This window comes from Bos taurus, chromosome 18 (genome assembly GCF_002263795.3).
Source record: "Bos taurus isolate L1 Dominette 01449 registration number 42190680 breed Hereford chromosome 18, ARS-UCD2.0, whole genome shotgun sequence".
Taxonomy (NCBI): domain Eukaryota; kingdom Metazoa; phylum Chordata; class Mammalia; order Artiodactyla; family Bovidae; genus Bos; species Bos taurus.
The window spans coordinates 65,437,100-65,449,527 of record NC_037345.1 but is presented as its reverse complement, the minus strand read 5'-3'; the positions used below and the strand labels follow the sequence as shown (position 1 = coordinate 65,449,527).

The 12,428-nt window shown below is 49.2% G+C and overlaps 1 protein-coding gene and 2 pseudogenes across 5 annotated transcripts in view; 2 read left to right on the top strand and 1 right to left on the bottom strand.

Moving 5' to 3' along the window:
* Positions 1-893, top strand: part of C18H19orf18 (zinc finger protein 606) — a 38,438-nt gene extending 37,545 nt beyond the window's left edge. For 4 of the 5 annotated variants that reach the window (XM_059877286.1, XM_059877284.1, XM_059877289.1 and 1 more), the window contains one exon: positions 516-893. In XM_059877286.1, the coding sequence (XP_059733269.1) occupies positions 516-664 (149 nt within the window). In that variant the 3' untranslated portion in view covers positions 665-893. The remainder of the gene's footprint in view (positions 1-515) is intronic. The other variant, XM_059877285.1, reaches the window with a different exon arrangement.
* Positions 894-6,913: 6,020 nt separating this feature from the next.
* Positions 6,914-7,346, bottom strand: LOC530932 (transcription elongation factor B (SIII), polypeptide 2 (18kDa, elongin B) pseudogene; annotated as a pseudogene).
* Positions 7,300-12,187, top strand: LOC132342759 (zinc finger protein 814-like; annotated as a pseudogene).
* Positions 12,188-12,428: the final 241 nt, after the last annotated feature.

Below are 12,428 nucleotides of genomic sequence, written 5' to 3'. Positions count from 1 at the left end.
GCAATTCCAAGGATTGAAAAGAGAGTTCAGGAAACAAAACCTTTCCTGGCCTAAATATTTTCCTTACCCATACTTATTAATGTTGCATTATTCTTGAGTTTTGAACGCAGTCAGTCAGATGCCTTCCTACACCGTCTGCCTCAGCCTGATATGGAAATGGGATCCAAGCCCACAAAACAGGTTACTACCCCCGGGTCAGAGACCCCTGCTGAGAGTTGCCCACCACCCCTGCCAGTTCTTGTGAGGAGATAACAGGATATATGCTCATGCGGGCAGGCGTGCTAAGTTGCTTAAGTTTTAAAAACAAGTATAGTTGATTTACAATATTATACATTTTTAAAACTGGGAATTTACAAAGCTTGAGTACAGAAAGTGGGGAAATAATTTCAAAGTGCAGTTTTCCTTATCAGGCAAATAACATTCAGTATAACCTAAAAATTCCATTGTTCCTTCCTTTATTTTTCCATATCTTTCCTCACTTCTTTTGTCTCCATTTATAATTCCTCATTTATTAGTATCTCAGCAACATGATGTCTACATTTTAGTTATTAGATCAAAAAGGAGAAAACGTTTTGAAAAGCAGAGATTGAATGCAGCACAAAACTTAATAAAGGAAGTGAAAGTAAAGGATCCTGTACATCCTGCAAAAGCGGGGAGTCCGTGAAAGCAAGTGATGGAGATGCAGGACGTGCTAGCCAGTGCGGAGGAACACCCGCGGGAGGACAGATGGCTGAGGACGTGGGCCTGACTTCCTTCTGGAGAACCTTGTACAGAAGCACCCTGAACGATGACGACTAGACATGAAAGCAGAAAATAAATTCACATGATGCAGCAGTTCCTGCTTCCTAGCTCTCAGAGTTTCATGAATAAACATAACTTAATTGGAAGAGAAATCTGACTTTTAAGTGTGAAAGAGAAATTGTCAGGATTTTCTTTTCTCACTCCTAACCAGTAATTTCTTGGGGCAAGCCTCCCAGACCATGCCAGGGAACCACTTTCATGAAATAAAGCTTCCCCAGTGACATTATCTGTCAATTCCAGTAACTTGCTTCCATTTTACTATGAGGAGAGTAAGAATGTCAAAATGAATATGACACTAGATTAAGATACAATAACCTTTGTTTTTAAGGATCTGGGACCTGGTGAGGGAAATAAGCCTGCAGGCAAAGAGCTGAAAACATTGTCAGATGTATTGTAAGCTAGGAGTCACCGAGAGCTGTGAGAAACATGAAAAGAGGCAAGATTTAATCTGAACAGGGCTGTTGATTTGGGAAACAGTCTGATGGTTCCTCCAGAAGTTAAATATAGACGCACTCCATGACCCAGCAGCTCCACTCCTAGGTATATATCTGAAAGAATTGAAAATACATGTACCTGCACACAAGAGAAAGCTGTATACACATTCATAGCAGCATTGTTCATAAGAGCAAAAAGGTGGAAACACCACTTACACCCATCAGCTGATACATAGGTGAACAAAATGTCTCCCTGTACAGTGGGATGTTGTTAAGCTGGACAAAAGGAGTACCCACACATACTCCAACACAGACGATCCTTGAAAACATTATGCATAACTTAAAGAGATTAGACACAAAAGGTCACACATCATATGATCCTGTTTATATGAAATACCCAGACTAGGCAAATCCATAGAGGGTGAAAGGAGATAAGTGGTTTTAGGTGCTGGGGGTGGGGAGAAAATGGAAAAATGGTTTGCGGGTATGAGTATTCTTTTGAAGGCAATGAAAATTTTTACTAAAAGAATTTAGTGTAACTGGACAAGGCTGGTACCAAACCCAAGTTCAGCTGCTCACTGCTGCAAAGGCCAATACTCAAGACGCAAGAGTTATATTGGATTTACAATATTACACTAATTTCTGCTGCACAGCAAAGTGACTCAGATATATGGATTTAAGTTGGGCCACTGCAACGAAAGTGTTGAGTCCTACCAGGACTGAACTACCAGGGAAATCCCTGGACTACTTTTTATCAGGTATCAAGGATATGAGAAGAGCATAAATTGTCTCAGGCAGACATGTCTTAGCAAAAACCAGGGTGGCAGGCAGAAGTCTGAGACGGCCCCTGGAAATCCTGCTCCCTGGTGTATGCAGCTGCGTGTACACACCTGCCATTGAGTGTGGGTCTTCGAATATGACAGATGTCAGTCTTGGGATTAGGCCAAGGTGATGGGACTGTCACTCTTAACCATTACATTAAACCATCTCTCCAAGTCTTTATGGACTTTATTCTTTAGCCCACCACTCCTCTGTTTATGGAATTCTCCAGGCTAGAGTGGGTGGCCATTTCTTTCTCCAGGGGATCTTCCCTGGAGATCTTTCCCGATCCAGGGATTGAACCGCATCTCTTACGTCTCCTGCACTGGCAGGCAGGCTCTTTACCACTAGGGCTATCTGGGAAGCCACAACCCATGCAGGGAAAGACCTTTGCTAATTAACCCGTTGTGAAGGCTTCAGGCTTTCTCAGATTTTTTCTGGACATGCATCTTCCCTGGTGTGTGGGTATGAGTGTTTTCCCCCCATACTGCCGTACACAGTATGCTGCGTTAAATATCTTAATTTCCCTAAAGTCTCACTCCCCCACACCTGATTTTTCTCAGGGCATTAAACATTCTATTGCGTTCCTCTGCCCTAGTCTTTTTATCCCCAGACGTGGCAGGACTGCAGTCTCCCTGCTGCTCTCCCGAGGTTTGGAGTCTACCAGGGGTCTTACTGGCCTCCATCCTGACTTTCAGACCATCGCCACCGTTGTCATTAGCACTGAGGCAAGCGATGCAGAAACCAGACTGCTGGCCAGCCTTCGGACAAGCCGGAATGCTGCAGTTAAGTGCCATGCTTTGCCTTCCTTTCCCACAGTAGGACTGAGAATACGGCAGCCTCCACCTCACTCTGCTGTGCCTGGGAGGAGGGCCTGGAGCCGTTGAAAATGCCCTCAAGCTTATCTTTTTTTCCGTTAGTTTTTTGGACTCATGGCATGTGACATCTTAGTTCCCTTACAGAGATCAAACCTCTGCCCCCTGCACTGGAAGTGCGAAGTCTTAGCATTGGACTTCTGGGACATCCCCCCAATTTATCATTTTGATTTGTGGGATTTTTTTCGTTAGGGTGCTTGCTTAGTTTCTGCAGATCCTTCACTGGTTTCTACAGTACTTGAAAAACTATTTTGACCAGCGTGATGTTGTTAGAGTTTTTAGGGGGAACAAGGACCTATAATTTCCTACTCTGCCATTTACCGATGCCCCTCTGATTCAAGTTTGACCCTTTTTTATTTTTTTAGAACTCTTTTCCTTTTTAATAGTTAGTTTTATTTATTTGGCTGCTCCAGGTCTTGGCTGCAGCATGTGGGATCTTTGGTCTTTGTTGCGGCATGCAGACCGTATTTAAAAGCTTACATTTCTCACTGCTATCTGGTGCCGCTCTACCCATAAATCCAGGATCAAAATATACACATGCCTTTAAATGTTCTCCATAATCTGTCCTGTTACATTCTTTAATAATGTAGGTCTTTCTAAAAAATTAATTTATTTTTTACTGGACTGGGTCTTCATTACTGCACACAGGCTTTCTGTAACTGCACTGAGCAAGGGCTATTCTCTGTTGCAGTATGTAGGCTTCTCATCGCTGTGGCCTCTTGTGGAGCATGGGTTCTAGGTGCGTGGGCTTCTCAGTAGTGGTGGCACAGAGGCCCAGGTGCTCCTCAGCAAGTGAAATCTTCCCTGAACAGGTATCAAACCTGGGTTCCCTGCATCGGCAAGAGAATTCTTAACTACTGTACCACCAGGGGAGTCCCGTTCTGTTACGTTTGTGACAAATTTTACGTCTCTATACCAACGTCCGGTGTTTGTTTCTGTTGACTTAAAAAACATGCACAACGTGGAAGTTGTGTATCAAGTTTTATTTGGGGCAAAACGAGGACTGTAACCTGGGAGACAGCATTTCAGAGAGCGCTGCGAAACTGCTCCAGAGAGGCAGAGGGGAGAGTCAGTACATATGTACTTCTGGTGAAGGGGGAGTACATGCAATCAGGCATATTTTTTGCAAAAGTTTTCTGCTAGTCTCATCAAGGTTAGTACTAGTCACAGGGAACAGTCGTCACAATGAAGGGTTTTGGTGCTTTTCTAGATATGAGGAGATATAAGAACTGGGCTCATAAAACTGGCTCCTGAAAACGTCTATCTGAAGACCTATCCTGCTAATTTTCCCCGAGCAGAGTGCCTCATTTCTGCTCTCCACCTTGAACTCCTTTCTGGGAGATGTTGAAAGTCAGCAGCTGCAGAGCACACGAGTTAATCCTTGTAGAGGTAGATAGCAATTGCCAATTAGTAATTGGCATTTTTTTACTCTAGATTTATGTCTCAATTTCTTGCAGAGCAATTACTCCAAATTTACATAAATTACTTTTGTCAATTTATGATCATTGTCATATGATTGTTAAAGATAATTTCTTGAATTTCAAAACATGGTTGAATTTTTATAATTTTGATGCTTGAATTGCACATGGTATTTATGAGTCTTCTCTACTAGTGGACACACCTTTTGTGATTCTATGGAGGACAGGTGCGTTATATCTATAGCTTCTGCGAGAATCTGAATCTGTTTAGCCTCTGAGAGCATGCTGAACTTCCTGGAGTCCAAACTAATAAATAGGTCGCCAAACACCTAAGAGTTTTAGTTGCTGACAGGACGCTCCAGTAATCTGAGTACAACCTCTTTAAGAAGGAGTGGAAGTCCCGCCTCTGCCTGGAAACCCAAAGGCACCATTTCCCAGGAGAGCTTTGCCTCCTTTACTGGAGGATGATTCAGTTCAGTTCAGTTCAGTCGCTCAGTCGTGTTTCTACCCTTAGCGACCCCGTGGACTGCAGCACACCAGGCCTCCCTGTCCATTGCCAACTCCCAGAGTTTACTCAAACTCACGTCCATTGAGTCAGTGATGCCATCCAGCCGTCTCATCCTCTGTCATCCCCTTCTCCTCCTGCCTTCAATCTTTCCCAGCATCAGGGTCTTTTCAAATGAGTCAGCTCTTCTCATCAGGTGGTCAAAGTATTGGAGTTTCACTTCAGCATCAGTCCTTCTAGTGAATATTCAGGACTGATCTCCTTCAGAATGGACTGGTTGGATCTCCTCGCAGTCCAAGGGACTCTCAAGAGTCTTCTCCAACACCACAGTTCAAAAGCATCAATTCTTCGGCGCTCAGCTTTCTTTATAGTCCAACTCTCACATCCATACGTGATCACTGGGAAAACCATAGTCTTGACTAGATGGACCTTTGTTGGCAAAGTAATGTTTCTGCTTTTTAATAAGCTGTCTAGGTTGGTCATAGCTTTCCTTCCAAGGAGCAAGGGTCTTAGGACCAATTCGCAAGGCCGGGACTTCTGATTTCCCTCTCGTGGCTGACGTTATAACTGCCTTAGGTCTGTTTGGGCACCGGTGCCTAAGGCTTTGGACAGACGTGAGGGACGTTCTGGTCTGAGAAGACGCGCTGTCCCCACTGCACCGAGGCGGATCTGAGGCTCCCACGTGGCCCGGCGTCCCCCTCGCCAGGCCCGGGATGGGGATGGCCGCACCGAGCCCAGCCCTGCTCCGCCCTTCACGAACTCCGATGGCAGCCGGCGCTGCCGGGCCGTCTCAGGTAAACGCACGTCCCGCGGACCCGCGCCGCCCTCGCCCCACCAGACACTGAAGCCCGGAGCGCGGGGCCGCAGCCCGGCCCGGGATCCAGGGCGGGGTGGGGCGCGGGGAGGCGGCGGGTGGGTGGCCGTAGGTGTCGTAGGCGTGAGGCCGAAAGCGCAGCGTCTGTGCGCAAGTGCGGGATGGGATCTCGCGCTCGACTTTTCCGTGAAGCAGAGAGAACTGTCTGTACTGCTTTGCCCGGCGCAGGGAGACGCAGTGGGACGTGCCCTGAAACAGTGCGTCCCAACCCCCGGGCTGTCAGTGGGGAGTTACTGGGTTCAAGGGGGCAGTTAGGACCAGGGCGTGTGTGCTGGGCCTGCGTTTCTTCAATCTGGCCTCGGCTTCCTGATCGTCTCGGAAGAATGCTTCCTCAAGTGCTTAGCGTTTTCTCTTTGTTGGTTGTTTTAGTTCTGCAGTGGAAATCAAGATATCCTTGTGTGTATCCCTTGACCGACAGACAAGAAGCTGGGGATGGAGAAAGGCTTCCGTGCCCAGGAGCCGCAGGGCGTCCTGTTGCAGTTTCATGTGGGCACCTGTTTCTGAGAGCATTGTGGCAACTGGGGGAGGGTGACAGGCAGAGGGACACCTGATAAAAGGCCAAGTGAGCATTGAGGGTCAGAGGTTAAAGGGCTGCCAGACACCTCAGGGCCGTGCAGGAGTACACGGACACACGAACGCGTCCAACCCCCGGCCATAGACTCATCACGTTCTCCACCTTTCCGGGGCTGCTTGTGGAACCAACACAGTAGAAGGTGTCCCATTCCCGCCCTGGGGCGTGACACTGAACCACGTGTTCTCTGGGGCAGGCCTACCTGTGGGCTGTGACTTGCGTGAGGGAGAGGTGGACAGAGGAAGGTTCTACAAGGGGGCAGCAAGAGAAACACAGAAGCGGAGGAGAGCCATGTGTGTCTGAGACCCACACGAGGTTCTGTGTGACTGAGTCTGAGGCAGGGAACAGAGCCAGGCGGGGAGAGCTTCATAGACAGTTTTGGGGCTGCGACTGCTAGTGGAAGACAGGGGATGTCTGGTGTGATATCAAATCATGGCGAACTGTGTACAGCATGGTGTGGGTGTCGTCTGCTAGATTGGCACATAGGCCCATTATGGGTAACCTTAACGTGGGGGGTGAAAAATACAATGGCTCAGATATCCTGAATACAAGTTGCCCTCCCCACTCTGTTCCTACAGGTAAGCTCTCCTAGCCAGATACTCCCCCTCTTTTTTTCTTTTTTTTTTTTGGACACCCAAATCTTTTATTGAGGGGACAGTTGGGGGAGGCCTCTCACTGCACAGCCTGTTCGTTGGCGCTGCTTCCTGAGTCCTGTGGCTTCATCACGTCCGGCAGCTCAGGTGGGCTAGAGAAAGGCTCGATGCGCAGGGCCTCGAATGCCTCATCTGCCCTGAAGGCTAGCCCCACAGTGGCAGGGGCCTGAGGCCGTGCTGTCTGGCTGGTGAAGCCACACTCGCCCAACGTCTTGCCGTCATCCAGAAGCTGGTCGTCCTTGTACAACCGCTGCTCATCCGGCGGCCGCTTGAGGATACCCTCGACGATGCGCTTCAGCTCGAACACGGTGCTCAACTCCTTGGCGTCCGTGAAAATGGTGGTCTTGTGGCGCCGGATCATGAGGAACACGTCCATCGCGGCGGCTGCCTCTCCCCTCTTTTTTTCTTTTTTAATCAAGAAGACGAGAGCAGTTCCTGTTTCTCTCTTTGTAGCAGGTTTCAGTTCCTACCAATCCATGGAATTTTGCAAAAAGCCTATCACATCCTCCCATCGAAACCAAGGAACACTTCTCTTGACACTACAAAGCTTACGTTCCGCAGTCCGTGGCGGTTTACTCTTTTCTGTTCTATCAAACTGGGGGTCAGATTATTTGTAAACTAATTAGTTAGTGAAAGTGAAAGTCGGTCAGTCGTGTCTGACTGTTCAAGACCTCTTGGACTATACTGTCCCTGGGATTCTCCAGGGCAGAATACTGGAGTTGGTAGCTGTTCCCTTCTCCGGGGGATCTTCCCAACCCAAGGATTAAACCCAGGTCTCCTGCATTGCAGGTGGACTCTTTACCAGCTGAGCCACAGGGGAAGCCTACTCTTTCTGAAATACAACCTCCATGTGGTCTTGTGTGGTGTGGTGTGTCCTCCTTTCTTAGGCTCTGCATCTATGTGATTTATAAACGTCTATCTGTGTCATATGTTCAGTGTCACGTATTTGGCTGTCTCCATAACTATACACTGGGAATTCCACCCGCAACAGTGGAGTGAAGAGATGCCAATTAAGGTACAGGTAACAGGGGGAGACCAGGGACGTGCCTTGGTGTGAACCCTCAGGTGGTGGTAGCCATGGCATGCGGCTGTGGGATCTAGAGAGGTGAGGGATAGGCACTGGAGAGTGGTGCATCCTTAGAGAGTGTGCCTTACGGCTCTAGGATCTGGTATTGAGCCCTTGGTAACATGAGGGTAAAATGAGCAGCTGGATCCTTCTATGCCAGCGCATGGCTTAGATACACAGTCGACCCTTGAACGACGAGAGGTTAGGAGCACCAACCCTCTGCACACTCTAAAATCCACATGAAATTTACATTCTGACCCTCTGTGTCTGTAACTCCATATCTGCTGATTCAACCAACCTGTACACAGCTCAGGAAGTGGTATTTATTTACTGAAAAAAATTCAAGCATGAGTGGACGCTTGCAGTTCAAACCTGTGTTATCCAAGGTTCACCTGTATGTTGTTCCACCTTCCTCTTGTGGATGTCTGGATCCAGTGATTCACGGGCGCATGAAGGCACAAGGCATCAGTGGTGTCAAGGTCTAGTTTCTCAGAACCCTGAGTTAGGGAGTTTGCGCGGAGGTTGGGCATGGAATAGACGTGTGGGGGAAGAGACTGTGGCTCTGAAGTGGACTGTTCTGTGATGCTTCTGTCACCATCTTGGCAGGGTAATGTGACCTCTGAGGATGTGGCCATGTGCTTCTCTTTGGAGGAATGGAATCTGCTTGATAAGGCTCAGTGATCCCTATACCATGATGTGATGCCGGAGAACTTGGCACTTGTAACCCCCTCGATAAGGCCCTCAAACCTACCCCATACTCAGAGTCAATCTCTGCCCGCAAATCTTAGCTAGTTCTAGCATCAACTCTAAATTCCAAAGTCTCATCTAAGTATCATTTAAATCAGATGTGAGTGAGACTTGAAATACAGCTTATCCTTCAACAGATTTGTCTCCAGCTGAGAATCTGTATAACCGAACAGGTTGTATGCTTCCAGAATATAATAATGGAACAGGCATGGGATAGACATTCCCATGTCAGAAGGAAGCAATTCCCATTCTAAAGGGAAGGAAGAAAGGAGTGATAGGTACCAGATAAGTCCAAAACTTACTGGGGCAAGTTTGTTTGAACTTTAAGCCTTAAGAATGCTCCTCAGTGGTTCAGTTTCTGCCCTCCAGGCCCACTGGGAGCAGTCCCACCTCTGTGCCCTGCCGGGTTGGAGTCTCATGACTGCAGCTCTCCCAGACTGGCAGTGTGAGCTGGGGGCTCTGTTGGTCTTGGGTCCAGGCCCCACAGCTCTGGAAATCCCATCTTAATAACTGCACACATAATTTTCCATTTTGCTAAAACACTTTACATCTGCTGTATAATCCAGATAAGCAAAATCTGAAAGCTGCAAGAAAATAGTGTGCTGATTTCTGTACAATCTACAAAACTCCCACGGCTGATCAGGGACCAGGCGCCACCGGGAGAATGTACAGGGCAGCGCGGGGTCGGCACAGTGCTCTGCAAATGGCACAAAAGGCCCCTCGGGAAGCCAGGCTCGGTTCCGTTCAAAGCGCCTCTGAGAACGCTCCCTCCGCAGTCCCGCACGTGGGACCCAGGTCAGTGGCCCGAACTGAGGGGCCTCCTCTAAAAACTGAGGGGCCTCGGCGGGCGTCTGCCGCTCCTGCCACCGGGCCAGGTCCGACCGCCACCTTCCTCCCCTGCTCTGGCACCCCTGTTCCCGAAGCCCCTGCCTGCGACCTGGGCAGGGAGAGGGTGGGGCTCAGGCAGCGCCCAGCTCGCGGCCTGCGCTCTGCGGGGAGCTGCGCACACCCGGGAGCGCCGGCGTGGACACGTGTTCTGTCGGGGTCTCCCTCCGGATTCCAAGCCAACCCTCCACCCCGGCACCCACCCCCACCAAACTGGGCCGGAAATAGTGCATATTCCAGACCACACCGGTGTGTGTGCGCGGGTGTAAACGACTGTTTTGTCCCAAGAGTTAAAGTCCTGCAGTCAGGCTACTCTGTCTGAATAGCTTATTAAAAGATAGGTCGGCTTCAGGCTGGGAGGAGCTGTGGGCTCTGCGGTGCAGCCAGCCGCCTGGGCCGGGAAGATTCACAGTACAGAGCCCGGCGGCCGTGAGGCAGGACGTCCTCTCAGAGATCCGGGAGAGGCCGTCACGACGGAGCTGGCCCTGCGGAGAGGGGACCCCGTGGCCACCTCCACCCAGTTCTCCTGGAGGGCCCTGACCACCGCTGTCCTGCACGTTGCTATGTGAACCAGACCTGGATGATGACGCCAGTCAGCAAAGCCCCAGCAGAGGAGGGGCAGGTACCCAAGGCAAGACAGGCGATCCGATGTCGGAGCACAGCTGGCCTAGGGGAAGCTGGGGCAAGGGGGACAGTCGGGCTCCAGAGAGCGGGGCTGGGCCGGGCGCTCACTGGTCTGGTCCCGTCTGGGCGGGGCCAGGTGGGAGGCTGCGGGCCACACCCGCAGCTCGCACGGAGCTCGGCGCTCTGGGGTTGGGGCCGCAGCAGGCCAGCCTGGGGCCTACGGGCTGCACGCCTGCAGCGGGCTGGGGTCTGCGGGGCGGGGCCTCACCCCAGAGGCTCTCACACACGTAATTTTTAAGTCATTGAACACCAGCCACTCTGTCGCGGTTGCATTTTCTTGAGCCTAAACTCAGAGCCTAAACTCAGTGTTCTACATAACACACCCATGTCAGCAAACGCCCAGGTCTCCTGAGAGTTTTCCCCAGAGCAAGGACTTATAGACCCTTTCTGTCTCACAGTGGCAGTGTATTTAGCCTCCTGAGTCTGCCTCTGATCTGTGATCTTTAGAGGACCAATTCTGCTAAGCAGACCATTCTCAACCTGTCCCCACGTCTTTAGTCCTCAGAACAATCTCACTGATTGCTCCTGGGTTTGTCCCACACACACTTTTCTACAGGTTACCCCTTCTCACCGGAGTCAACATGCACTTCACCAGCATTTCTTTCTTTCAGGTTGTCGGTGTGTAGCGAGGATAAGGAAGCATCTGAGCGGAGCGTTTCTGCCTATGTCATGCCACAGGACAGGACCCTCAAAGCAGGTCTGTTTCCCCAGAAGGCACACCTGTGTGAGGTGTGTGGGCCCATGTCGAGAGACAGTTTGCACTTGGTTGAACACCAGGAAATACAGCACAGGCAGAAACTGCACACGTGTGGGGCCTGTGGAAATCGATTTCATCTCGTGGAAAACCTGTATCAGCAGCACAGGTGGCATGTTGGCAAGAAACACTGCAAAAGCAGCACGAACAGAGCCTTGTTTTTGAAGAGCTGCAAATTCCAAGCGTCAGGGAAATCTTTTACCTTTAAGGAGGTCGGGAAGGACTTCCTGGGCAGCTCAGGACATCTTCAGCAACAGGCCCCTCACACCAGGGAGAAGCCAAACAGCAGAGGAGAGTGTGCGGTGGCTTCCACACTGTAAAAAGTCACTGACTGGAGAGCGTGAAAGCTTGGAGCCCCAAACACATACTTGTTCAGCACCAGAGAGTCCTCACGAGGGAAAAATCTTACAGGTGCAGTAAAAGTACTGTATCTTCAGGGAGTATTTGAGAGTTCACACTAGAGAAAAGCCTTGTGTGTGGGGGGAATGTGGAAAATCTTTTAGACAAAGCTCTGGCCTCTTTCAACGCCAGAAAGTTCACACTGGAGTAAGAACTCATGAGTGTGATGAATGTAGAAAATTATTTAGCAATCATTATGCATCAGAAAGTTCCTCCTGGTTAAAAGCCATATGATTGCAGTGAATGTGGGAAAATCTTTAGCTATAAGTCTGACCTCATAACTCACCAGAGAATTCTTACTAGAACAAAGCTTTATGAATGCATTGAATGTCGGAAATATTTTAGCCAGAGCTCTCACATCATTATACAGCAAGGAGTTCACACTGAAGAAAGGCCTTATGAGTGCAGTGAATGGGAAATTCTTTATTTCCTTCAGCCACCTGTTCCACCACCACAGAGTTCACACTTGTTTAAGATCTCATGTGATGAATGTGTACTAGCTTGTTCAACCTCTTGAAACATCAGAAAGTTCACACTGGAGAAAGGCCATATGGACGGTCCTTTAGCTGCAAATCTTACCCCATTTCACACTATAGAGTTCACACTGGGGCAAAGCCTTATGATTGTGAGCAATGTGGGAAATCATTTAGCCATAGCTTGACACTGTTTCAGCACTGGAGAATTCACACTGGAGAAAGGCCTTTTGAGTGTAGCGAGTGTCAGAGCCTTCAGTGACAGTTCTAACCTCATTAAGCATTGAAGAGGTCACACTGGAGAAAGACCTTATGCATGTAGAATATGGGAAGTCTTTTAGCCAGAGCTCTAACCTCATTAATCACCAGAAAGTTCACATTAGAGAAAGACCCTAGAGTTTAGCGAATGGAGGTCTTTTACCTTTAACCCTAGTCTGCCAAAGTACCAGAATGTTCACAAGGCATAAAGG